General features: G+C 45.2%; 2 protein-coding genes across 3 annotated transcripts in view; one reads left to right on the top strand and one right to left on the bottom strand.

The window, feature by feature from the left end:
* Window positions 1-1416: 1416 nt before the first annotated feature.
* LOC123366329 (24-hydroxycholesterol 7-alpha-hydroxylase-like) lies at window positions 1417-23113 on the bottom strand. The gene is made up of 12 exons (XM_045009665.1): window positions 22931-23113; window positions 19252-19387; window positions 15723-15897; window positions 15098-15235; window positions 14926-15019; window positions 14246-14341; window positions 9563-9653; window positions 8450-8583; window positions 6233-6328; window positions 5746-5834; window positions 4895-4982; window positions 1417-2633 (listed from the first exon to the last, which is right to left on the bottom strand). Exons 1-12 carry the CDS (start codon window positions 23111-23113, stop codon window positions 2562-2564), a joined length of 1392 nt encoding a protein of 463 aa, XP_044865600.1. The 3' UTR covers window positions 1417-2561.
* SLC25A27 (solute carrier family 25 member 27) overlaps window positions 21260-24417 on the top strand; it is a 31193-nt gene continuing 28035 nt past the window's right edge. The window contains exon 1 of one of the 2 annotated variants that reach the window (XM_045009667.1): window positions 21260-21525. The gene's annotated coding sequence lies outside the window, so the exon portion shown is untranslated. The remainder of the gene's footprint in view (window positions 21526-24417) is intronic. The other variant, XM_045009668.1, reaches the window with a different exon arrangement.

Genomic DNA, 24417 nt, shown 5'->3' on the forward strand with positions numbered 1-24417 from the left:
CTGGGCGACGAAGCCTAGAAGCAGGGCCAGCTCCAGCTTTTTTGCCGCTTCAAGTGGCGAAAAAAAAAAAAGAGAGAGAGAGGAAAAAGAAAAACCCGATCAATCTGCCGCCGAAGTGCTGCCAACGAGGACGAGAGGGAGTGAAGGACTCCCCGCCGAATTACCGCCAAAGACTGAGTTGCTGAAGGACCTGCCAGACGTGCCGTCCCAATAACGGACAGAGTGCAGCCCCTTTCTATTGGTCGCCCCAGGCACCTGCTTCCTTCGCTGGTGCCTGGAGCCGGCCCTGCCTAGAACTGCTGGGTTAAGGGTCCCTGGACTGGAACCTGGAGTAAAGGGCGGACCTGGGTTCGCCTACCTGCCACTGTGGAAATGGTACTAGTGGGGCAGTGAATGAGTGGGAGAGACAGTGGGAGAGACAGAGAATTTGAAGGACTGTACCCTGGGAGCAGGGGAACATGCTGAGTGACCTAGCCAGAGAGCTAAGGTATGATAGCGTGTGACCATGGGAAGGGGTGTCGTGTCAGCCTCAAGAGCTAATCCCAAGAGTGACCAGGAGGAGGTACCAGACAAGCAGTGAGTACTGTGCCCCATGACCGTGTCACAAGCCATTTTTGCACTATTCTCTGTTGCATACAGTCTCTGTGCATTACAGAGACAGGATCTTCACATTCCCAAAGGGACCTAGCATTAGAGGCAGGATTGTGATACGCTTCCTGTTGATGGAAGCCAGGGAGTCATAATGCTCTGCTCTCTGAGCCATCCTTGCCCACCTGGTCTCCTTTGTCTCCCAGTGACACACAGGGCCCTGCTGGATGTGCCCTGATTGTCTTAACACAGATATCAGGCACCCCTTGACTGCAAGCAGGTTCAGCTGTGCAGGAACAGGTGGGGTGTCTCATGTCAGGAAGGTGCCACAGATGGGCTGCTGCTGGGAAAGGACAACCACAACCCCCTTCTGTTCATTCTCTGGACACAGCCATGCCATGTTCACAAGTTTAGCTGCCTCTGCAGCGAGGTGTTAATTTTCTATCATTGGGATTTCCTCATCTCTGTAGGGTCTTCCATTCAATGTGTTGATTTCAGGGCAGAAGTCCTAGTAGCTATATGTCTCAAATATCTAGCCGATCTCTTATGTCACAGGGAGAAAACCAGTTTCTTCTCTGCAGTGAGTAGCAAGGCCGAAGTGATAGAGCAGGGGTAGGCAACCTATGGCACAGGTGCCGAAGGCAGCACGCGAGCTGATTTTCAGTGGCACTCACGCTGCCCAGGTCCTGGCCACCAGTGCAGGGGGCTCTGCATTTTAATTTGATTTTAAATGAAGCTTCTAAAACATTTTTTAAAACCTTATTTACTTTGCATACAACAATAGTTTAGTTAGATATTATAGACTTATAGAAAGAGACCTTCTAAAAACATTAAAATGTATCACTGGCACACAAAACCTTAAATTAGAGTGAATAAATGAAGACTTGGCACACCACTTCTGAAAGGTTGCCGACCCCTGTGATAGAGTGATTCCTTCAGATTGTTCAGAGATGCGTATGTGTCGAAAGTGGGAATTTTCTGTAATATTTTTATGAACGAAGAATGTAGGCCATGTTTACAGAATGGAGGACTCTATTCTGGGGAGCAGTAATTCTGAAAAAAGATTTAGGGGTCATGGTGGATAATCACCTGAACATGAGCTCCCGGTGTGACACTGTGGTCAAAAGGGCTAATGTGATCCTGGGTTGGGTAAACAGGGGAATCTTGAAAGTAGAGAGGTTATTTTACACTTGTATCTGGTACTGGCGTGACCACTGCTAGGATGCTGTGTTCATTTCTGATGTCCATAACGCAACAAGAAGGATATTGATAAAATGGAGAGGGTTCAGAGAAAGAGAAGGTTAATGGGTGACTGGATCAGTCTATAAATACCTACATGGGGAACAGACATTTGACAATGGGGCTCTTTAATCTAAGCAGACAAATGTATAACAAGATCTTATGGTTGGAAATTGAAGTTAGGCAAATTTAGATTAAAAATGTACTCCTCATTTCCAACAATGAGTGTAATGAATCACTAGAACGTTTACCAGGGGTCATGGTGGAATCTTTATAATTGACAACTTTTAAATCAAGATAGGATGTTTTTCTAAAAGAGATGCTGTAGTTCAAACATGAAGTATTTCCGGGAAATTCTATGGCCTCCGTTTAGACAGGAAGTCAGACTAGGTGATCAGAGCAGTTCCTTCTGACCTTGGAATCTATTAATCTGTTCACAAAAACATTCCATTCACAATAATTTGTTCTTCGGTTAGATACTAAAGACCAGGTCCTCAGCTAGTGTAAACTGACACAGCTTTCACTGAAGGCAACTGAAATCAAAGGAGATACGTAGATTTACACCATCTGAAGATATGACTCTGAGCATTCTCAGCATATGAACCTTTTCCTATTAAAAGTGTTAAAACTGTGAATTCATTAAGGAACAGAAGAAATGCCAAATCAGAAAAGCCAAATGGTCCATCACTCTGGAGGTGGCTGGTACAGGAAACCAAGTTAATAAAATAAAATTTTCATTCTCTGCGTTTATACCGCACTCTGCATGGTCCATCGGGTTGACACACCCTTGATAATTGGAGAAGACTCTGTAGAAAATCACAAGCAACAGAAACCTGTCAATATACATATAGATTAAGTTTACACAAATTAATGTCAGAGCAGATTAAAGGATCCATAAAGTGGGAATAAATGACATTTGACAGTACTTCATGAAGTGGTGTAAAGGTGCCTTAATTAATAATAATACCTAGCTCTTACATAGGGCTTTTCATGAGCAGGTCTCGGCGATTTACAAAGAAGGTCTGTATCATTACCCTCATTTGGAAGATAGGGAAACAAGCAAAGAAAGGAAAGTTACTTGCTCAGGGTTACCCAGGAGCAAACTGGGAATAGAATCACAGTCACCAGAGTGCTAGTCCAGTGCACTATCTACTCTCCTACACTGTAAGAATCTGTCCCCTTGGGATGGATTCTGCTCTGTTATGTTATCAAGAGTAATTTCACTGAGGACATGTAAAACCAGCATGAGATCAGGGCCCTTTATTAGTCAATCACAATTTGAAAATACAGTACATTTACATTCTCTGTTTTGTTTGGCAAATTATTTATGTTCATGAGCCTTTACTGAGCTTAACTTTGAGGGTTAGTGTCTGTTCTCTGATACCATTTGAAGCACAGGACTAACACTTTAGCCCAAAATTTTCAAACCTGGCTGTCTTAGAATTGGACACTGAAATTCCTATTTAGGATGACCAATAAAAAAGGCCTGGTTTTCAGGGGTGCCAAGCCCCCACCATTTTCACTGGAGTCAGTGTGAAATTGTGGGTGCCCAACACTTCTGAAGATCTAGCCATTAGTCTCTGGTTTCTATAACCACAGTCTGACAGTGCAGCGTTTTGAGGAACTTGTCATGGGGAACTATTAACAAGGTTTGACAGTGATTTTTAAGTCAAAATCCATCTCTGGCCTACACAAGTTTGTTTCCTTACTGTAAATAGGGTCAGCTGACAAGTTTCCTTCTAAAGATCTCATTAAAGACTTGTGTGATGAATTCTCATCAACCCCCTCCCTGCTGACCTTCCAGCCTGGACATAGGCACATCCTCCTCCCCTGGCCAACAGAGGAGAAACTCTTTGAAAGACCCTGCCCCAGGAAATCTCCTTGCTCTGGGGCAGGAAAGTGGCTGCAGGGTGACTAGGCAGCAGAGGAGGGAGAGGACACCCCAGACAATAGGCCTAACCCTGGACTGGATACCCCCAGGGGCCAGACTAGGAATGTTTTACCTTGAAATGTAACTCTTTAAGCCTCTGCATGCCCAGAGTATTTGCAACCCTTCCCTTTTCTGCCGGCCTTGATAAATGTCCCTTCACTTAGACGTGTGTCTAAGTGTTTAGTAGGTGGGAGGCAGTGTGGCCTAGTGGATAGTGCAATGGACTGGGATTCAGGAGATCTGGGTTCTATTCCAAGACCTCCCACTGGTGTCCTTGGGCAAGTTGTTTCACCTCTGTGTCTTAGCTTCCTCATCTGTTAAATGGGGATAGTGATACTGACATCCTTTGCAAAGTGCATTGAGATCTACTCATGAAAAGTGCTATATAAGGGCTAGGAGGTGCTGTTCCTGGGACCCAACAGGGCTAGCACCTCTTGAGGCCTAGCCACTGAAGTGCCTTCTACACCTGCCCTCAGATCATGGTACACGTGCTGCACTACTGAGAACCTTAAGAGGTTTGGCATGGGGCAGCAGTGAGCAGTTAGCAATTATACTTGAGTGCCACATTGCTTCAAGCATCCACCTGTACCAGCTGCCTAGATCCCTTGCTATCAGACATAGCCCGTGCAGGCCAGCCACTCATGCCCCGAAAAGGCCACAGTGGGGTTGACACTGAGTGGAAGGGTAAGGCTGTGGAGAAGTTGCACACTGTGAACTTCTGCCTGCAGAGGGGCTGCAGGATTTGGCCTTATGTGTTTTGTTTATAATTCCTTTTTTACAAAATGATTAACATTCCAACTGCGGCCTGGTCTATACCTTGTGTAGTAACATCACTATTGTGGGTAAGGATGTGATTTTTTATTATTATCATTACATAGTTATACTGGTACTACTCGTAGTGGACGCAGTCAGACAAGCATAAAAGTGCCCAATACCAGTATAGTTTATTCTCCTCCCTCTATGGAATAAGCTATATTGGTATAACTGCATCTATGCTATGGGGTGGCTACACTGCTTTCACTATGCTGGTATAGCAGTGCAACTTTTGCATGTAGATGAGCTCTGAGGGTACAAGATTTATGTGTTTAAAGAAAATAGATCCAGATACTGACAGTGTCAAATGCAGTTAGATGTTACCTGCTTTGGCATTGGGTCCAAAAGAGTAAACTGATATTTATAAAGGAGTATAATAACTAACATGTGAGTCTCCATTAGAGCAAACCACCTGAAAGAAAAAGAAAGAAAAAGCTTATCCATGGTGATCCTAGCACAGTTTCTGTATAATTATCATATTATATTGTATGCTTTTTTCCTGGTATCTTTTACCTATTTAAATCCTACTTCGTTTTCTGCAAAGGGCAGAAGGGATAAGAAAGTTAAAGGTCTAAACAGAGGAGTTTTTTCAGTGTTACCTTAGGTGTTCATTTCAAATGACACATATTAGAGGGCTGTTTTTGGTTTAGTTTATGTTGCTTGGGGAGGGGTTTCAACTAAACTGAAAAAAGGCCCCCCCTAATACCAGTATAACCTCCCCTGTGGACACTCAAGCTGGTAAACCATAACTGTAAAACTTTCCCATGAAGAAAAGCCCTTAGATTAGTGCATTATTCCTTACTCCAAGGGCAGAGAATGTTTTATGGCCACTCCAATGCCATGAGCTCAAACTGGCACATTCTGTATTTGAAATAACCTTCCACTGATGAAAAGACGCTGGGAGAACAGCAGAGCTCGGTTGACTTCTGACTCCTCTTCTGCAGAACCCATATCTCCTGATCTTCTACGCTGCTTTTCCATCCATCACAAGACTAATCTCTCTTCCTTTGTGTACAGTCTTTTAATAGATTGACCTTGGACAGACCCCCAGAAATGGCATGCTACTGATCACTGGTGTAAAAAGAGAATGTTTTGGAGATAAAGGAGGCGTCCCCTCCAGTGGAGCTGTTTTCCACTGAATTTAGGAATAAACAAACCCCAGCTGTTTCACTGACCTTCCTGGACACCGGTGCTTTCCTCCTCCAAATACCAAATAGCCGTCCAAGAAAGCATTCTTCTTTAACGCTGCCTCTTCCCAACGATCCTGTGGGAAGAAAACCATTTTTTTCCCAAATAAGCCTTGTATAAATAGGCTTAACTTTATTTCTCCAAGCTAAAAATGACCTTGCACAGCTAATCCTTGGATATGAAACTGTATCGTTGCTGGGGTTTATTGTCAATCTGTTATGAATTCCAGTTCCCTCTCACAAGAGGAGAGGGAGGGGTGGTAGCAAGGTCTGACCAATGAATTATAGGGGTATTGCAGGTTTTTTCTTCATGAATAGGCAATATCTATTCAGTTTTATACTGAGACTGTAGGCTCTTCCAGGGAGTTTGCACACTTTATTACTGGTTGCTGACCTTTCAGCCCTTCACATGGCTCCATCTTTCTAGCCCAGGGCAAAACAGAGCAAAATACATGTCCCAAAAGAAACAACTTACAGGCTTAAATATTTCAGGCTCAGGGAAATATTTTGGATTCCTGTGCAACCAATAAGGTGATGCCATCAGAAAGTCACCAGGTGGAATGACAAAATTCTAAATGAGAAACAAAAATCTTCAGCAAAGGAATACATAACTGCAAGCCCAATGGGCTACCAGAACGTCTTGTCTAATAAAAATTGTGCAAGGGAGGGAAATCCTGGGGTGATATGCAGAATATTTCATCTTGCTCCCACTGAAGCCAATGGCAAAACTCTCATTGACTTCAGTGGCAGTGGGATCAACCACTGTTACTATAGTGAAGTGTGAACTAAAGACTACCTGTAGACTGGGCTCAAGTCCTGCTCCCGAATGCCATTCTGGCACTTTTTTGGAGGGTGGGGGGTGGGGGGAGGGGGGCTGTGACAGTATTGCAGTACTGTCACTTACTGGAAATACCAGAAGTGTGTTCTGGCACTTCTTCTTTTAGGACTGAAGCGTTGCCGACAGGAGACACCCCTGTCTTAAGTGACTAATTAAGAGTCAAACAAAACAGTACTAGAAAACAAGGGGATTTTTTTTAAAGACCTCCTTGACTTAAGGAAAAGTGGCCAAATAATTCCTGCATCCTCCTGTTGCTTTTGAAATGTGTCCAGTATTTTCATCAAGAACAGGCAATGTATATTCACTGTTTTATACACTTTTACGAGTAGACTGTAAACTCTTCCAGGCAGTTTGCACACTTTACCACTGTACAGAATCTCAGGCCCCTGGCGTGCTATACAAATAATAATACCATCAACGTGCTCTCCTTTTGCATGGCTGATTCACCTTAACAATGAAGCTGATGCTGGGTAGGAGGCATGGACTAGGTCTGAGGATATAATGAATATGAAAAATATAGAATGTGTGCATCTTGGGGCAGTCTTGTTTGCACTTGTCAAGCGACAGCACTTCACACAATGGGATCCTTGATTGCATTCCTACATGCTACCGTAATTATCTGGGTGAATAAGGGTTTTTTCCATTTGTTGGCAATTCCAAAAAAAAAAAATTGGGGGGGGGAACTTTTTGAAAAACTAGGAAACAACAGGGCAGATGAAATTCAATGTTGATAAATGCAAAGTAATGCACATTGGAAAACATAATCCCAACTATACATATAAAATAATGGGGTCTAACTAAGCTGTTAACGCTCAAGAAAGAGATCTAAGGGTCATTGTGGATACTTCTCTGAAAACATCTGCTCCGTGTGCAACAGTGGTGAAAAAAGCTAGGAACCATTAGGAAAGGGATAGTTTCTATCTTATTATCTATCAGAATGCCACTATCTAAAGCCATGGTATGCCCACTTCTTGAATACTGCCTGCAGTTCTAGTTGCCCCAGCTCAAAAAAAGATATATTAGAATTAGAAAAAGGTACAGAAAAGGGCAACAAAAATGATTATGGGTATGCAACAGTTTCCATATGAGGAGAGATTAAGAAGACTGGGACTGGTCATCTTAGAAAATGGACAACTAAGGGGGGATATGATTGAGGTCTCTAAAATCATGACTGGTGTGGAGAGAGTGAATAAGGAAGTATTTCCCCCTTCACATAACACAAGAACCAGGGTCACCCAACAAAATTAACAGGCAGCAGGTTTAAAACAAACAAAAGGAAGAACTTCACCACACAATGTACTGTCAACCTATGGAACTTGTTGCCAGGGGATGTTGTGAAGGCCCAAAGTGTAACTGGATTGAAAAAAGAATTAGATAGGTCAGGGAGGATTGGTCCATCAATGGCTATTAGCGAAGATGGTCAGGGATGCAACCCCATGCTCTGGGTGTCCCAAGCCTCTAACTGACAGATTCTGGGGTTGGATGATCGGGGAGGATCACTCGATAATTACCCCATTCTGTTAATTCTCTCTGAAGCACCTGGCATTGACCACCGTCAAAAGGCTGGATACTGGGCTAGATGGGCCATTGGTCTGACCTAGTATGGCTGGTCTTACGTTCAGCAAATTGAAAAGTTTGAAGAAAATTTTGAGTCAGGTCAAAACAAATACAAATTTTGGGATTATTTCACCATGACCCATTTTTATTGTCAGTTTTTGGGGGTTTTGTTTTTGTATTTTTTGGTAACTACAGCAGAGTTCTAAATAATTGGCTTGACAATCTGAATGAACTGGTGACATCTATTTCCAGAAGATTTACAAGAAAATACTAAGTCCATTTAAAATAATACAACACCTGAACTTTTAGTGGCTTCAGTGCTTTCCTTATGACTGAACCTGGGGCTGCTAGCCGTAAGGCTTCCAAAATACACTGCTTAATTAATGGAAGTTTCTTAAGGTCATCGTCAACGACTTCAATCTTAGCTTCACCTGTTGAAACAAGATGGCATGACACAGATAGAAAATAGTAGTACATCAGTCCCCTTTCAATTTAGAAAATTTCAAATCAGAATGGGAGTGATTTGAACCCACTTTGTACTCATGGGGGGGAGAAGAGATATTTCACCTTGGTGCTGAGATCACTTTGCATTGGGGTACCTGGCCCAAACCCATAATAATGACCCACTGTGGCTATCCCATTCTCTTGTTTGAGTTTAGTACCGCAAGGGTCCTATTAACTTCAGTAAGGCTCAAGCTCACAGAAATCCCTGAAAGCCCATGGAAAGGTCATGGAACAGCACACATGAAAGAAATGTCATTTAGGCCTGGCTTACACTTGGGGGAGGGAGGTTCGATCTAAGTTACACAACTTCAGCTACGTGAATAACATAGCTGAAGTCAACGTACTTAGATCTACTCACCGCAGTGTCTTCACTGTGGTGAGTCAACTGCTGACGCACTCCCGTCGACTCCGCCTCTCACTCCGGTGGAATACTGGAGTCGACGGGAGAGCACTCAGCGGTTGATTTATCACGTCTAGACTAGATGCGATAAATCGACACCACCCCGAACCCCCGCTGGATCAATCACTGCCTGCCGATCCAGTGGGTAGTATAGACAAGCCCTTAGTTGAAGATATTACACAAATATAAAGACCAAATCATTAGAGGCTAAATCCAGAAATACTTACCCTGATTTTACTTAGGCCCAGATCCTGAGAGGTATTTAGATGCCTCATTCCCATTGAAATCAAGGAAAATGAGGCACCTAAAGACTTTTCAGGATCTGGGCCTCAAGACCTTATTCAGGCAAACTGTCAAAAAAGCCAGTGGCCAAACACACATGGACTTCAGTGGGATCAGGCTGAGTAACGACAGAGCAATAACTGACTGAGGGTTTTGGTCGTATGTTAACTGTGGTTTTACTTTCTGTTCCATACCACTGCAGTCACTTATTTCTGGTTTATTACCTGCTTTGCCATAAACAGAACCTATGTCCTCCATGATGTTCTTGTAAACAGAAGGGTTGGATAGTATAAATGCCAGGGTCCAAAAGGCACCCTAAAGAGAGACAACAATTACCTCCGCAATATTAAATTCTGGTAAATTAAAACTAGGTCACTATAATGGGTCAGAGCCTGCTTACCTTACTCACATGAGTAATCCCCATCTAGTTAACAGGGCAAGTGAATAAGGTGGGCAGAGTTGGTTACGCAATTAAATATAACATGTGATTTAAAACATTTTGAAAGAAAGCAGTATGTTACGGACCTGGTTTTCAGAGGAGTTGAGAACCCATAGCCCCTTTTACCTTCCCCTGGAGTAGTGAGAGGCCAGAACCTGTGAAAATCAGGCATTCAGTGTCTACAAATGTGCAAAAGAAGAGGAGCTGGCAGCTAGAACAGTGTTTTCACAACGAAGCACCACGTCACTTATCTGGATTCATAAGGTTGAGATTATAAACTATTGCAGTGAACCAAAGGTTGAGATTATAAACTATTGCAGTGAATCAGAGCCTGGTTTCAGATGAATCTTGGTGGGGGAGGGGGTGTTATGGAGTATTTCACAGTTTTTCATGGTTTCAGTGTGAAATGAGCTGAAACACAACAGTTTTCTCTGAGCTTTGCGGACTGCACAAATGCAGAACTCAAAACAGAACTCAAGTGATGCAAAAGCACAGGCATCAAAATCAAACACAGGGGCCAGATTCTCCAGTTTGCTCCAGCTATTTTGGGATGCTCCACTGACAGGGTTAGCCGGGTTTATGGCTGCTTTGCATTACTAGAATGGTGTAAGGCAGCTAGAGTGTACTGGTGAATCTGTCCCACAATGTTCCCTTGTAACAGGGAGGCTTGTCCCTTTAAGACCTAGAGGCCTGGGGCCAGCCAAGCCTGACTACTGAAGAGGCATTCCTGACAGACATCAGGTGATTCCCCTATAAGAGCACCAGGAGCTGCAGTGAGTGAAAGAGGGGCCTTCAGGGAAGTCCAAGAATGAAAATTGAGGCTGGGAACTGCAAAGCAACCTCTGTCCATGAGCAGGTGCTCAGGAGGCACCTGACCCTATTACAGCCTTGTAAAATGAAACTGCCAAGTTTTTGCACAGATCTGTGGATAGCAAAACTAGGTCCCATTCCTGCTCCCATTGAAATCAATAGCTTTAATGCCACCAGCTTCAACGGGAGGGGTTTATAGGCCCTGAATCCGATTAGGAAAGTCACCTACTCCAACACATTTATTTCAAATGAGAAAATTACTTGTACCATCCAAAACTACTGATGGGCCGGAACCAAACAGCCTGTATGCTCCCAAACCCTGGGGCTGTTCAAAATCTCAATTCAAGTATGAATTTTCCATATGGCTCCTATCTTTTTAAGGGTTCTAACAAAACTGAGGGTCCAACCACCACTGGAGGCTGAGCTATTAGAAATCTGTATCTAATTACAGCCCAATTAAAGCCCAGCTCAGCCCAGCTCAGAGATGGATTCACTTTATATTACCTCTTTAATTCTGGAGGGTGTGTACACCTGGCAACCAGATGAGAATAGTATCAACACCTACATAAACGGACACTGATACCAAAAAGAGAGAATAAGCGGCAATCCTCCCCCACAGGTACTCAACTATCCACATTCTCAAATCTCCAAGAGACATGTGATGGAAATGTTATGAGCTGGGTGAAACCTTGTTAGGGGTTGAATTAAAACCTCATTGAGATTGAAGGATGCATTCCATCCATCAATTAACATAAGTACAAGGCTAAATTAATCACATGCCCCCATGTAAAACAAAAGGATTATGTGGCACTGCCCAGAAGTTTTGGATGATGTTGGGGGAGGGCTTTGGGCTGAATTTTGTTTTGGATAAGGCCATGTATGCAATGGAGTGAGCCTGAAGAAATCCAAGCAGAAGTCTGTAAGCATGGCATGGCCCTGGAAGAAGCTAGAGAGAGAGAGCTTTTTGGGTCTGATGCTAGCTAAAAAGGCCTGAGTTTGAAGAAGCAGGACCTTATACATTCCTTGCAGATAAACAAGATTGTATCCAAGAAAATACCAGACTCCATCATCAATTTCTACTCCCAGCTGGAACATCCCCCAGGCCCGGAACTTTGACTAGTCATTCGGGTCAAAAAGGGGTGACAGAAAAATAGTGGCTGCTTTCAGTGAGGCTTTAACAACACTGACCAATGTATCATGTGAGAGCCTTCCATGTGCTGCCACCTACTGAGCCCAGTGAGCAAGCCATGTTGTATGTTCTTTTTATACCAGCCATTCTGACGGCAGGCAACATGTTTTCTGCTGTGTGAGGCATTCCACATAAGATGCAGAACGAGATTTTCAAGTTTGTGCCCTGTGGAGCTACCTCTGATGTGGTGGAAAAATTGTGAGATACCAGCAGCATCCTCCCTTCCTTGGTATCAGCACTAACAATGCATTATGCAGTGCTCTTCAGCCAGGGGTGGCAGGTATCATAGGCTGGGAGAGGCTGTGCCTCCCCAAACAGCCTGGTGTGGCTCCGCCCACACTCCACCCCTAGGCCCCTGCTTGCAATTCCTTCCTGGTTCCTGCTCTTCCGTACCCCAGACTGACTAGGGCTGGAGTGGCTACAGGGCCGCCCAGAGGATTCAGGGGGCCTGGGGTCTTCAGTGGCGGGGGCCCCCACCGCCAAATTGCTGCCGAAGACCTGGCACTTTGGTGGCGGGTCCCGGGGCGGAAGGATCCCCCGCCGCCGAATTGCTGGCGAAGACCTGGAGCGGAAGAAGCTCGGGGGGCCTGGGCCCCACAAGAGTTTTCCGGGGGCCCTGGAGTAAGTGAAGGACCCTGCTCCAGGAGCCTCAAAAAACTCTTGTGGGGGCTCCTGCAAATTGCCCCACTTGCCTCCCCTCTGGGCGGCCCTGGGTGGCTGGCATGCCGCCGGGACTCGGGGTAAGTGGGGCTGGGGCTGCGCCGCCTGCCCTGCACTCCAGGGCTGGGGTTGGGGGCCTGGCGGCCTGGCCAGAGCTTCAGGGCTGGGGTTGGGCCTGGTGCAGGGGGTGCTCTGGGCAGGGGAGATGGGGCCGAAGAGGATGGTAAGGGTTGGGGCCTTGGGCAGAAGGGGAAGGGCCGGGAGCTAGTCTCCCCCAATAGTCAGTTCACCGGCGGCCCATGTCTTCAGCAGTGTTAGCACCATCAAAAGTGGGGGAAGAGTGCCAAGAGCACTGGCCTGTCTCTTAGCAATAGTAAAGAGTCAGGTCTTGCCTTTGCAGCACACAGATATTCTGTTGCAGCGGTGTCTGGCTAGGGACCAGGAACCTCTTGGGAGATTTCCCTGTTGCCTGTGAGCCAGTTAGACCCTGCTCTACCAGGGGAAGTTGGAGAAGTCCTGAGTGTTTCCTGTGCACAAGCTGCCTGCCAACCTTTACTTCTTTGTGCCTGTTACTGGCTGTCGAATGTGGAAGGTGCCAGGAAGAAATACATTTTGGGAAAAAATATTCCCTTTCCTTATCAATACTGAATTTGAATTCCTTTGTATCAGTTGCTGATGCCTCGTCTACACTAGAAAATTAGGTCAGCATAACTACATCGCTCATGGATGTGAAAAATCCACAACCCTGAGTGGTGTAGTTAAGCTGACCTAAAGCCCCGTGGAGACTTTGGCAAACCAGTAAAGTGCCTGAAACCACTATGGCTTATTGTTAAAGACAGCCTAGTCAGCAAGTGTTAAAAGCAAGTCTCAGCCTGACCAAGGCAGAAGGGGAGGGAGGTTCAGGGTGCCACCGAAAGGGCAGCTTGACCCCGTGTCCTCCCTGATGAGAATTGTGTTGAAGTTGCAGATACATGTTAGAAGAGCAGGATGTACCCTCAGGAATGTCTATTGGTGTCTCAAGGCTGCAAGTTCTGGAAAAACCCACACTTGGTTATTCAATAATCAGAAGGAGTCTCTTGCTTGATCATTGAAACTGCTTACTTAACAAGATTTCTTTAAGGGACATGTCATTCTGTTACTAATGTATAAATAAGGGGACTCGTTTGGGGACTTTTTGGGACTGGTCTCTCCCTCTGGGTGCATCTTGTGTTCCCCAGTGGCAGACAGGCTGCCGCTGTATCACTTGAGAGCCTCACCCATCTTTGGCAATTATCAAGGGTTGGGGGTGTTTTACTAATCTTGTTGCGGATGTGTGTAAGTGCTTGAGACTAAGTAAAGTTTAGCTTTAAGTGAAAGCACTCTTGTGTTGTCCTGTTTGTGCCAGCCATCTGTCGGCCAGATGGCCATGTCTCCCCTGATTTATTTCCTGACACCTCCTTGCACAGAGTAAAAGTTACCAAGCGCTTTGGGTTGAAAGAACCCCAGGTAACAGAGACAGCACTAGGCTGACGGAAGAATTCTTCCATTGACCTAGCTATTGCCTCTCGGGAGGTGTATTACCCGCGCCGACAGGAGAATCCCTCCCATCAGGGTAGGTAGTGTCTACACTGAAATACCTCAGCAGTGCAGCTGCAGCAGCACTGCTGTAGCATTTTTCGTGTAGACAAGCCCTCAATCTCTCTGTCGAGTGAACACATTACAAGCTTCTTCACTCCTTAATAAATCTGCCAGATGTTGACCCCTATTTTTTCCTGTCTTTTCCCAACAAATCAGAGATGCAAGAAAGCATTTCTCAGCTAATATACTTACCGAAACAGCATTAATTTGGGAAGCCCAGAACAAGAGCAGCAAATAACCGGAAGCTCCATTTCCATGCAAATTGTCCAGGACATGCTGTATTAGTGTCTCTCATAAACAAGAGAATGAATATGTACGTTAGAGGTTGTCTAAAGGAATGGTTTGCTAACATACTCTGCCTGCAGGATTATCACATTAGTTTATTGAAGAAAAAAGTCCTATTACTTAACAGTCCTGGATCTGAGGATAGAGCCCTTTCCCCCTCCCTCCTGTTCGGCATGAGTTTGTTACCATTCCAAAGAGTAAATCAGAGAGACCACTCACTCCAGGGCATAGCCGGCACAATTCTCATCCCCTTTCATGAGTACAGGAATAATAATCAAATCACACAGAAATTCCAACCAAAGCAACAAAACTCGGTAGGTGGAATTATGGGCAAACAACATTAAATTCATTTAACTGAAGCTGGTCAGAGCTGACTTTTCTCCTACCGGAGTAGCAGAGAATTCTATCCTTTTAAGTTTTCAGACTTTTGGGTCTTACAAATGTGTCTCAACTTGAGCACCCTAAAATGGAGGCACCCAAAAGCACTAGTCATTTTTAAAAACCTTGGCCCATGTCCATAACTTAGCCCTTAACTATACCAATGCTATCCTGGCATTTTATTAAAAAAAATCCTTTGGTAGGTTTACCTTAGAGCCACTTTCTGAAGATTTGTCTTTCTTTATGTCTGTTGCAATCTTTTCAAATACGTTAAGTAACCAGGTTTTGGATTTAGCCCAGTTCCTGCGAGAGGGGGAGATAATAAATGGAAATGGATTTTAAATGCACCTTAAGGAACAATTTATGAAGCATAAAACTCACCTTAAAAAAAATTCAGGCATCTGGGACCCGACTTCAAATCCTTCATCGTAATTCTGAAAATGCCTTTCAAACTCCTCATTTATTGGACAGAAGCTTTTCCCAAACAAGGTTTTCATTACTGCTGGACACATGATATGCCTGTGAAAATAGGCATTAAATGTAATTAATTTGAGCTTTTTTTAAGGCAAGAATGTAATCTCCTTGGTTAGCAATATAAGAGTATTTAAGAGTGACTCTGGTGAGAAAAGTGACTATGTAAAATGGAATCTTCTCACTTGGCAGACCTGATACTTGATTATAATAGAATCAGATCTGCTGACTTGAAATACATTAACGACTTTTTACTCCTGTAAGCCCTGCAGAACCAACACTGCCATGGGAAAGTGAGCTAGATTCCATTCTGGCTCACAATTCATTCAGGGTGAAATTGGCCCCAGAGGGCCTTGCATCACATCAGTCCCCATTAAGCCCCCCAAATCAGTCTCAAGTGGGACTTCGGTGATACATAGATTTTTGTGCTGACCCTCAACACAGAGTGAATTTCACACACAATAAATAAATATTTACGTGTTTAATAAACATACTGGATATCTGTGCAATAAAGCTGGATTGTAAATCTACGAACCTTACTAGGTCACTGAGATCCTCAGTTCCTTCTTTGCCCAAATGCTCCACGTGCTCATGGAATTCTTTACACAGAGTCTCAGAGAACTGATGCAGGTTAGAGGAACTCAGTTGTTGTACCATCAGTTTGAAGAACATGCTACGGTTCTGATGAAAGCTTTCTTTGGAGATTGAAACTTAAATAGAAAATATATAGCAGGGGTCGGCAACCTTTCAGAAGTGCTGTGTCGAGTCTTCATTTATTCACACTAATTTAAGGTTTCGCGTGCCGGTAATACATTTTAACGTTTTTAGAAGGTCTCTCTCTATAAGTCTATAAACTATTGTTGCATGTAAAGTAAACAAGTTTTTAAAAATGTTTAAGAAGCTTCATTTAAAATTAAATTAAAATGCAGATCTTATCAGTTTAGTGCAGTGGTTCTTAACCTGGGGTGCACGCACCCCCTGGGACAGGGCTGGTGCAAGGATATTTTGTGCCCTAGGAGAAACTTCCACCTTGCCCCCCCCCTGCCCCGCACATCGGTTCATTGAGGGGCAAATCCCAATGAGCCTTTATAGACCCCAGGGGCCAGCCATGCCCAGGGGCTGCTCCCCAGACCAGGTTCCTCCCTCCCTGCCCCCTGAACTCCCCTGGAGGGTGAACAGCCACCCCCCCCCGCGAGCCCTCCCCACCCCACCCAGGTGGCCCCCGCCCTGAGTCCACTCACTGGCTTTGCTGGGCTTGGGTCGCTGCAGCAGTTTGGCAGGGAGGAGCCGCCTTCCGGAGGCACTGGAGAGCCAGAGCGTCCTGCTTGCGGCAGCAGTGAGCCCCAGCCATGGAGGAGCCGGCGCGGTGCAGGAGGGCAGCAGCCCTGCAAAGGCGGCGGCGCCGCTAGCAGGGAGCAGCTGTGCCCCCACCCCACCCAGGCTGCAGCCCGGTGCCCCCCCTGGGGGCTCCTGCAGGCTGCAGTGGATGTATGTGGGCGCCAGTCCCCATGCACCCCCCGGTTCCCCCCTTGCCTAGGGTTACCATATTTCAACAATCAAAAAAGAGGGGAGAGCCCTGCCCTAGCCCTGCCCCCATCCACTCCCTCCCACTTCCCACCCCGACTGCGCCCGTCAGAACCCCCAACCCCCCTCGCTCCTTGTCCCCTGACTGCCCCCTCCTGGGACCCCTGCCCCAACTGCCCCCCAGAACCCCACCCCCTACCTAAGCCTTCCTGCTCCTTGTCCCCTGACTGCCCACTCCTGAGACCCCCCCACCCTAACTGCCCCCCTAGGACCCTACCCCCTACCTGTCCCCTGACTGCCCCAACACTTATCCACACCCCCGCCCCCAGACAGACCCCCGGGGACTCCCACACCCCATCCAACCACTCCTCACCCCCTGACAGGACCCCCAGAACTCCCGACTCATCCAACCCTCCCCCTGCTCCCTGACTTCCCTCTGGGACTCCCCTTACCAGGCCCATGCTGGTCAGACGCTGGCTTCACGTGGAGGCAAAACCACGTGGAGTGCTGAGGCAGCGGGGCGGGGGGGGGCTGTGGAAGGGGCAGCGGCGGCTCACACTTCTGGGAGCCACAGAACCCGAGCGCGGTGAGGGAGGAGCCAAGGGGCGCGCCTGCCTGGGCTGTGGCCCGGTGCCCCCCCCCCAGCAGCAGATGCATGCAGGTGGCAGTCCCCATGTGCCCCCCGGTTTCTCCCCCCCCCCACCGTGCTTAGGCTCTGCGGCTCCCGGGAGTGTGAGCCGCCGCCATCGCCGCCTCTCCTGCAGCAGGCTCAGTGCCCCGCGCCCCGGCGGCTCACACTCCCGGGAGCCACAGAACCCAAGCGCGGCGAGGGGGGAGCCAGGGGTGTGCGCCTGCTGCCTGTCTGGGATCCCAGACGCCGGCCCTGCTCAGCCTCTGCCGGCCTGGGGTTCCATTAACTCAGCCGGCCACACACTGAGCGGGGCCGGTGGCCGGGACCCCGGCTGGCAGCCGCGTGCCAGGCAAAATCGGCTCCTGTGCCAAAGGTGGCACGCGTGCTGTGGGTTGCTGACCCCTGATATATAGCATTTTTTGGAAGCTAGCAAGTTAATTCCCCAGCCACTCACCAAAGCAGAATTTTGTTGAATTGGATAACGGAATAGAAAGTATGCTTATAAAATTTGTGGATGACACAAAGCTGGGAGGGGCTGCAAGCACTTTGGAGGACAGAATTAGAATTCAAAATGACTTTGACAAATTGGAGAATAGCTCTGAAATGAGCAAGATGAAATTCGATAAAGACAAGTGCACAGTACTACATTTAGAAAGGAAAACTCAAATGCACAAATACAAAACGAGGAATAACTGGCTGGGTGGTAATACTGCAGAAAAGGATCTGGGGGTTATAGTGGATCACAAATTAAATATCAGCCAACAACATGATGCAGTTGCAAAAAAAGCTGATGTCATTCTGTGGTGTATTAACAGGAGTGTCCTATGTAAGACACAGGAGGTAATTGTCCTGCTCTACTAAGCTTTGGTGAGGCCTGAGCTGGAGTATTGTGTCCAGATTTGGGTGCCACACTAAGAAAAATATGAACAAATTAGAGTCCAGAAACCCTGACCTACAAGGAAAAGTTGAAAAAAACCAAGTATGTTCCGTCCTGAGAAAACATGACTGGGGGGTACCTGATAATAGTCTTCAAATATGTTAACGGCTGTTATAAAGAGGATGATGATCAATTGTTCTCCATGTCCACTGAAGAGAGGACAAGAAGTAATAGGCTTAATCTGCAGCAAGGGAAATTTAGGTTAGATATTAGGGAAATCTTTTTAGCTATAAGATTAATAAAGTACTGGGATAGATTGCCGAGAGAGATTGTGGAGTCCCCGTCATTTAAGGTTTTTAAGAACAGGTTAGACAAACATCTGTCAATGAGGGCCTAGGTATATTTGGTCCTGCCCCAGCATGGGAAGATGGACTAAATGACCTTTAGAGGTTCCCTACATTTCAATGATTCTACAAGGAGTGCTCAAAAGGTTACATCCACTCCATGTAGAGGACCAGAACAAAGCTCATTGGCAAACTGTTTCCTCTGTTTTTCAACATCTAACATCAAGGTTACGTCTACACTGCAATAAAAGACCCATGGCATGGCTGCAGCTGGCTACAGGTCAGCAAACTCGAGCTTGCAAGGCTATAGAACATCTACATCTAAAAAGGTCTCAGAGTCTGGGCTCCAGCCCGAGCCCAAATGTCTACACTGCAGTTTTATAGCCCTGCAGCCTAAGCCCTGTGAGCCTGAGTCAGCTGACCTTGGCTTTGAGACTCAGTGCTGCAGGTTTTTTATCGCTGTGTAGATGTACCCCATGAGGCCTTGATTGAGGTTTTGGGCATTACTAAAATAATGGGTTAGAAGCCAATGGAGATATGCCAATTTACATCAACCAAGGATCTAACCCAGTATTTCTGTGTATTGGATTCTTCTCCCTAAGTTTGTGACTTGACCTTGGATCTAAATAAGCTTCTTAATCTTGATATGTGACTAGATTTGAGGTCTACATAAGAGAATATTCTGTACCCGTGCGTTGGATGGCTTGCTGCACCGCTTCATCCAAATCTGTTTCTTTAGACTTCAGAAATTCAAGAACATCCTCTGTCTCAGTCACAAAGGTGAATCGATTTCCCAGAATGTACACGGTGAACACTGGTCCATACTAGAACAAACAATAATACAACATTTGTCAGGATTTTTTATGATTAGTGCATTTTATAGAAGACCAAGATATTTCCCATAACTTCAGCAATTGCCAATTAAGCAAGAGTTAAAACCCACTTCAAATGGACACTGTCAAGATGAAAATTATGAGCCTGATTCTGCACTCTGTTATTACAGTTTTACATAATAAAACATGATGTTAAAACATTATGAGGCCAGATATTTTAGAAGTTGGCCTTTTTGGGGGGGGTAATTTAGGCCATTTAGATGCCTAAATAGCAGACTGCATCCACAAATAATTGAGTGCAAAATAACGTCCACAAAAACATGATAGTGTTAACTCTATTGAATGGAACATTTTGTGTGTGAACATTTTCAGTGGAGTTGCACCAATGTAAAAGTGGTTTAATGGAATGCAGAATATTTAAAATCAGTTCTTACCCATAAAAACAACAAGTCCGGTGGCACCTTAAAGACTAACAGATTTATTTGGGCATAAGCTTTTGTGGGTAAAAACCCCACTTCTTCAAATGCATGGAGTTCTTACCCATGTTATTCCTAGTAATGGGGTTTTGAATCAGCCCAGAATGCTTCTATATTTCCATGGATAATGCAATAAGTCGTGTAAGTTTCACTATTTTGTTTTCTTGTACTAGCACAATGCAGTTGTGTTTTGATTTCCAGCACTGAGCAATATGAAGTGACCACATTTATACTACTTAACCGACTGCATCCATAAATCAGAGGGTTGGGTCCAATTGTGAGAACAATTTAATTGCACTCAGAATTTTGGGCCAACAATATTTGAGACTTGGGTTGAGGGTTAACTTAAAAAAAAGTTTAAAAAGCCAAAATAGCTCAAATTATGCATTGCTACAACTATTAGGATAAATGTTTAGCCTGATCTTTATGAGGCCTGTTTTTATGGATACTAATTATTTGTAACACAATCTGCAACTTCGGCCTCTAAATAACCTAAATTGCAAAAACAAGGCTGACTTCTAAAAATCTGGCCTCATAATGTTTTAATAACCTCGGGTGTTTTTATTCTATCAGTGTATACAGTACTGTGACGTATGATACTAATACAAATTTGATCTGCTTCTGGGATCAAAATTATGTATTTGGACTTTCTAAGACTCCAAACGAGGAAGTCAATTAAGAGGATAGTTGTGATTTAAATACTTTTCCGCTAGTAGCTGAATTGTATTAATCAATTCCTTTCACATTAACTGCAGAATGTAACAATTTTCATTCACTGCATAACTGGGCAGGATTTGAGGTCACCCATAAGAACTTCCGTTCTGTAGACAGATTTCAGTGCAAGAACAGAGTCTTCACCCAAATCTGCCTGCATTCTTATGCAGAATTAAGAGCTCTGTAGGAGAAGATCCCCTCTCCTGTGGAACTGTGCTGGACATGGAGAGAAACTCACTCTTTCTTGTGGTGATCCTGAGCGCCACAGAAAAAAAATCTCTTAACAGGGGCATCATTTCAGAAAAAATCAGTGGAGGGGAGAGGAGGAGTAGCGTCAGCATACAGGTGTGCTTATATCCTGCAAAGTTTGGGTGAGGCAAAACGTGGAGCATACAGATGGGCTTGTGGTTGGCAGCCACAGCCCCCAGAGTAGATGAGTGGGGGGCATGCGGGGTTAAGTGCTCCCCCACCCCCGATTGGCCTGTAAGGTTGGGGCGGGAGAGGGGCTCTGTCCTCCCGCTGCGCCTGTCCCCCGACGTGCTCGGCCCGATCCCTGGCAGCCGGGCCCGGGCGGGGAATGGAGGGGGCGGGACCAGCCGGGCCCCGTGCTGGGTCGCGGCTCGGTGCAGCACAGCTGCTGCCTGCAAGAACCAGGCTGGGAGCTGCAGGAGGCTCCGGGCCCGGCTGCCAGCGACAGGGGCCGAGCGAGCCGGAGGCCCCTCTCCCCCCAAGTATGTTTCTGGCTCGCTCGGCCCCTGTCCCGGCAGTGGGCCGCTGCCAGGCTCTCTGAGGCAGCTGCTGCACCGCACAGAGCAGGGACCCGGAGCAGCCTGCTTCAGCCGCATGAGAAGCGGCTCCATCCCGCTCCCCGCCCGGCTACCAGGGAGAGCGGCCAAACGTGCGAGGGTGCAGCAGAAGGACAGAGCCCTTCCCCCGTAGGTAACGTGCAGTGGGGGCGGTGCGGCAGCGGGCTGGGTGCAGGGCAGGGAGGGCTCTGGGCAGAGGAGACACGTGGGGTGGCCATGTGTCCTCCCCTTTAGATTGTGCATCCCCAGTATGGGGGGAACCGAGTCATCTATGTCATCAGTGATCTTTTGTCATCCTTTCCTGCATCAATTTTGCGTTGGGGGTGTGACGTTATTGATATAAAAAAAAATCTATGAGTGACCCCCTGACTTCTAGCTAGGCAATTCTAAGTATGTGCCTGGCTGTGATGCCACTGGAAGATTTTATAAAGTCTGCCCAAATGGCTTCTACGCTGGTCAGAAAACAGAATTTCTGTCCAGTGGGAAATTCCAATTCATAGATTCTAGGACTGGAAGGGACCTCGAGAGGTCATCAAGTCCAGTACCCTGCCCTCATGGCAGGACCAAATACTGTGTAGATCAGTGTTGCTGCGGGGGGGATCATCCCAAATCAGAACAAACAGATGAAAGCTCAAAATATTTTGTGGAATGGAAATTTCAAACTATTTCCATTTGGAAACATTGCAATGACCTTATCAAACATTTTCATTTTGAGAACCTTGAAACATTACACTATTAAATATAATATATGCATGTGTAATTTAAATAAGTATCATAACATTAAAGTTTTTTTTTTAAATTTAATTAGAAGAGCTGAACTAAACAAGAATGTCAACGTGAAATGAAACTACAAAATCAAAATAGAATAGTGCATTCTGATTTTGAAGGTTTCAAATGTTTTCTGGTCAAAATATCAATAAAAATTGACATGTTCCCTCAAAAAAATTGATGTTGACGAAACATCATTTTCCAATAAAAAACTGTTCAGCTGAAAAATTTTCATCAGATCTGCTTCCAACCAATACAGCAGTGGTTTTCAACATTTTTTCATTTGCGGACCCCCTAAAAATTTTCAGATGGAGATGTGGACGCCTTTGGAAATCTTAGGCATAGTTTGCGGACCCCCAAGGATCTGTGGACACCAGGTTGAAAACCACTGTTCTATAATAATGACAACCTATTGTGGACCCTCTAGACTTTGTCTGTAGACTCCACGGGGTCCACAGATCACAGGCTGAAAACCACTGCTGTACGTTTCAAAGTATGGTTTGTAAGATCAGTGGGAAGGGGAGCCTTGTATTCTCAGCATTAATAAAAATAGGCTTAAAAATAAATTATGGAAATTAGAATAGAAAAGCTAAGCTAATGGTATAAATGTAAATGGTCAAAAGTCCAGAAATGCAAAAATGAAGGTTAAATATTCAACCTGAAGTCTGCTTTCTTTTGCTTATACATTACAACACAATCTTCAGTTATATGGTAATATCCCATTTCTCCAATAATACATTACTTAGTCATACACTCTACAAGCTTATTACCTTGTTTCTGGCTTGTTCTATAAACTTCAGAGGAGCTTTCCCAAACTGAAATGCAGCTCCAAACCAAGGGATCCAGCCGCGGATAAAAGGGGGGGAATTTGGATTTCTTGGCTGAAACAAAAAATACATAATAATAATAAGTCCAAGGACTAAAGCCAAGACATCAGTAACATCTATGTCCATTTCCTCCCCAACACCAATGACTGATGATGTAGAGAAATGTTGCTGTTGATTCCAAACTGGCTTCTGCTGCTGCGTCTGAGGCTCCCTTATTGATGTACTGTAGTATTTATATAGCATGCATGGGTGTACTTAGGGCTGTACACAGGGTAAATGTGCTGAATGTATCTGAACTGAAGAACTGTTTTGAATACGATAAATGGGGTGTGGCTGTTACGTAGCATGTGTGGTGGAGTGGGTGGGTCTGTGAAAAATGTTTGTAGTGTAAAAGAGGAGGAGGGTTGGTTATCATTCAGAAATTCTTCCAATTGTAATTTATGGGTTAGAGGACGACATAATACTAGGTGTGGATGCAGGACGGATATAGCTTGATCCAAAGTCCATTGAGGTCAATGGAGAGATTCCCTTTGAGTTCCATTGGCCTTAGACCAGGTCCAAAAGGGAGAAGCTAATTGTAGTATGGGTGTAGAAGGAAAAATGTGCAGGTATGTAAGGAATTTTGGAGTCTAGGCAGTGACGGTGAAGAGCTTGGATTTGATGCAGAAGCTGGCGAAGTAAGCTAGAGCAAATAGAGGAAGGCTGGCCAGTGGTTAGACTGCCAGCCTAGGAGTTCGAAGAACCAGGTTCAGTTCCCAGCCCTCTCACAGACATCATCTCCTTATGCCTCAATTGTAGCACGGGAATAATAGCATTTCCGCACCTCACTGGGGCACTGTGAAGGTAAATATATTAAAAATGGTGAGGTACTAAGATTCAGTGGTGATGGAGGCCATATAAGTACCATAAAGAAATAAGATCAGAATGACAGGAAAGGAAGATGATTGTATCAAGCCCATTTTGGATAGACTAGACTGGGGAGTAGAGAGAGGAGGTTCTAGCTGTCAACATGAGAAATGAACAGGGATAGAGAATAAAGGACAAACTTTAGATTCATAGATTTTTTTTAAGGCTGGAAGGAACTATTAGATCATCTAATCTGATTTTCTGTATGTTACAGGCCATAAAATTTCATCCCGTTACCCGTACTGTGCCCTGTATTTAGAGATGTTGATGTTGATATTGGCAGCAGGGAGTATAAATTAGATAAGAATTTGGCACTGTGTGTTTATCACTCTGAGTTGCTTTGGGTTGAGGAGTTTAGTTTTTTTGTCTGTACAGAAGAGAGAAAAATGTCCTTTAGCAAATCTCAGCAAACAAGGTGTCAAATTAAATTTAATGGGATTGTTATTCAGGTAAGTGGATGCATCTTCAACAGGATAGCAGAGGAAAATCAAAATGAACTCTTACAAGTACATCAAAATACTGTA

The sequence above is a fragment of the Mauremys mutica genome, chromosome 3, assembly GCF_020497125.1.
Source record: "Mauremys mutica isolate MM-2020 ecotype Southern chromosome 3, ASM2049712v1, whole genome shotgun sequence".
NCBI lineage: Eukaryota > Metazoa > Chordata > Testudines > Geoemydidae > Mauremys > Mauremys mutica.

What these genes read in the sequence shown, in the direction of transcription:
- LOC123366329 (XM_045009665.1), bottom strand. Translation starts at nt 23,113, where the DNA reads ATGGACATAGATGTTACTGATGTCTTGGCTTTAGTCCTTGGACTTATT. An exon ending in CCCAAATTAATGCTGTTTCG is followed by an intron (nt 9,654 to 14,245) that starts GTAAGTATATTA and finishes GTCTCTCTTTAG; the next exon opens with GGTGCCTTTTGGACCCTGGC. An exon ending in TGGACCCAATGCCAAAGCAG is followed by an intron (nt 2,634 to 4,894) that starts GTAACATCTAAC and finishes GATTTTCTACAG; the next exon opens with AGTCTTCTCCAATTATCAAG.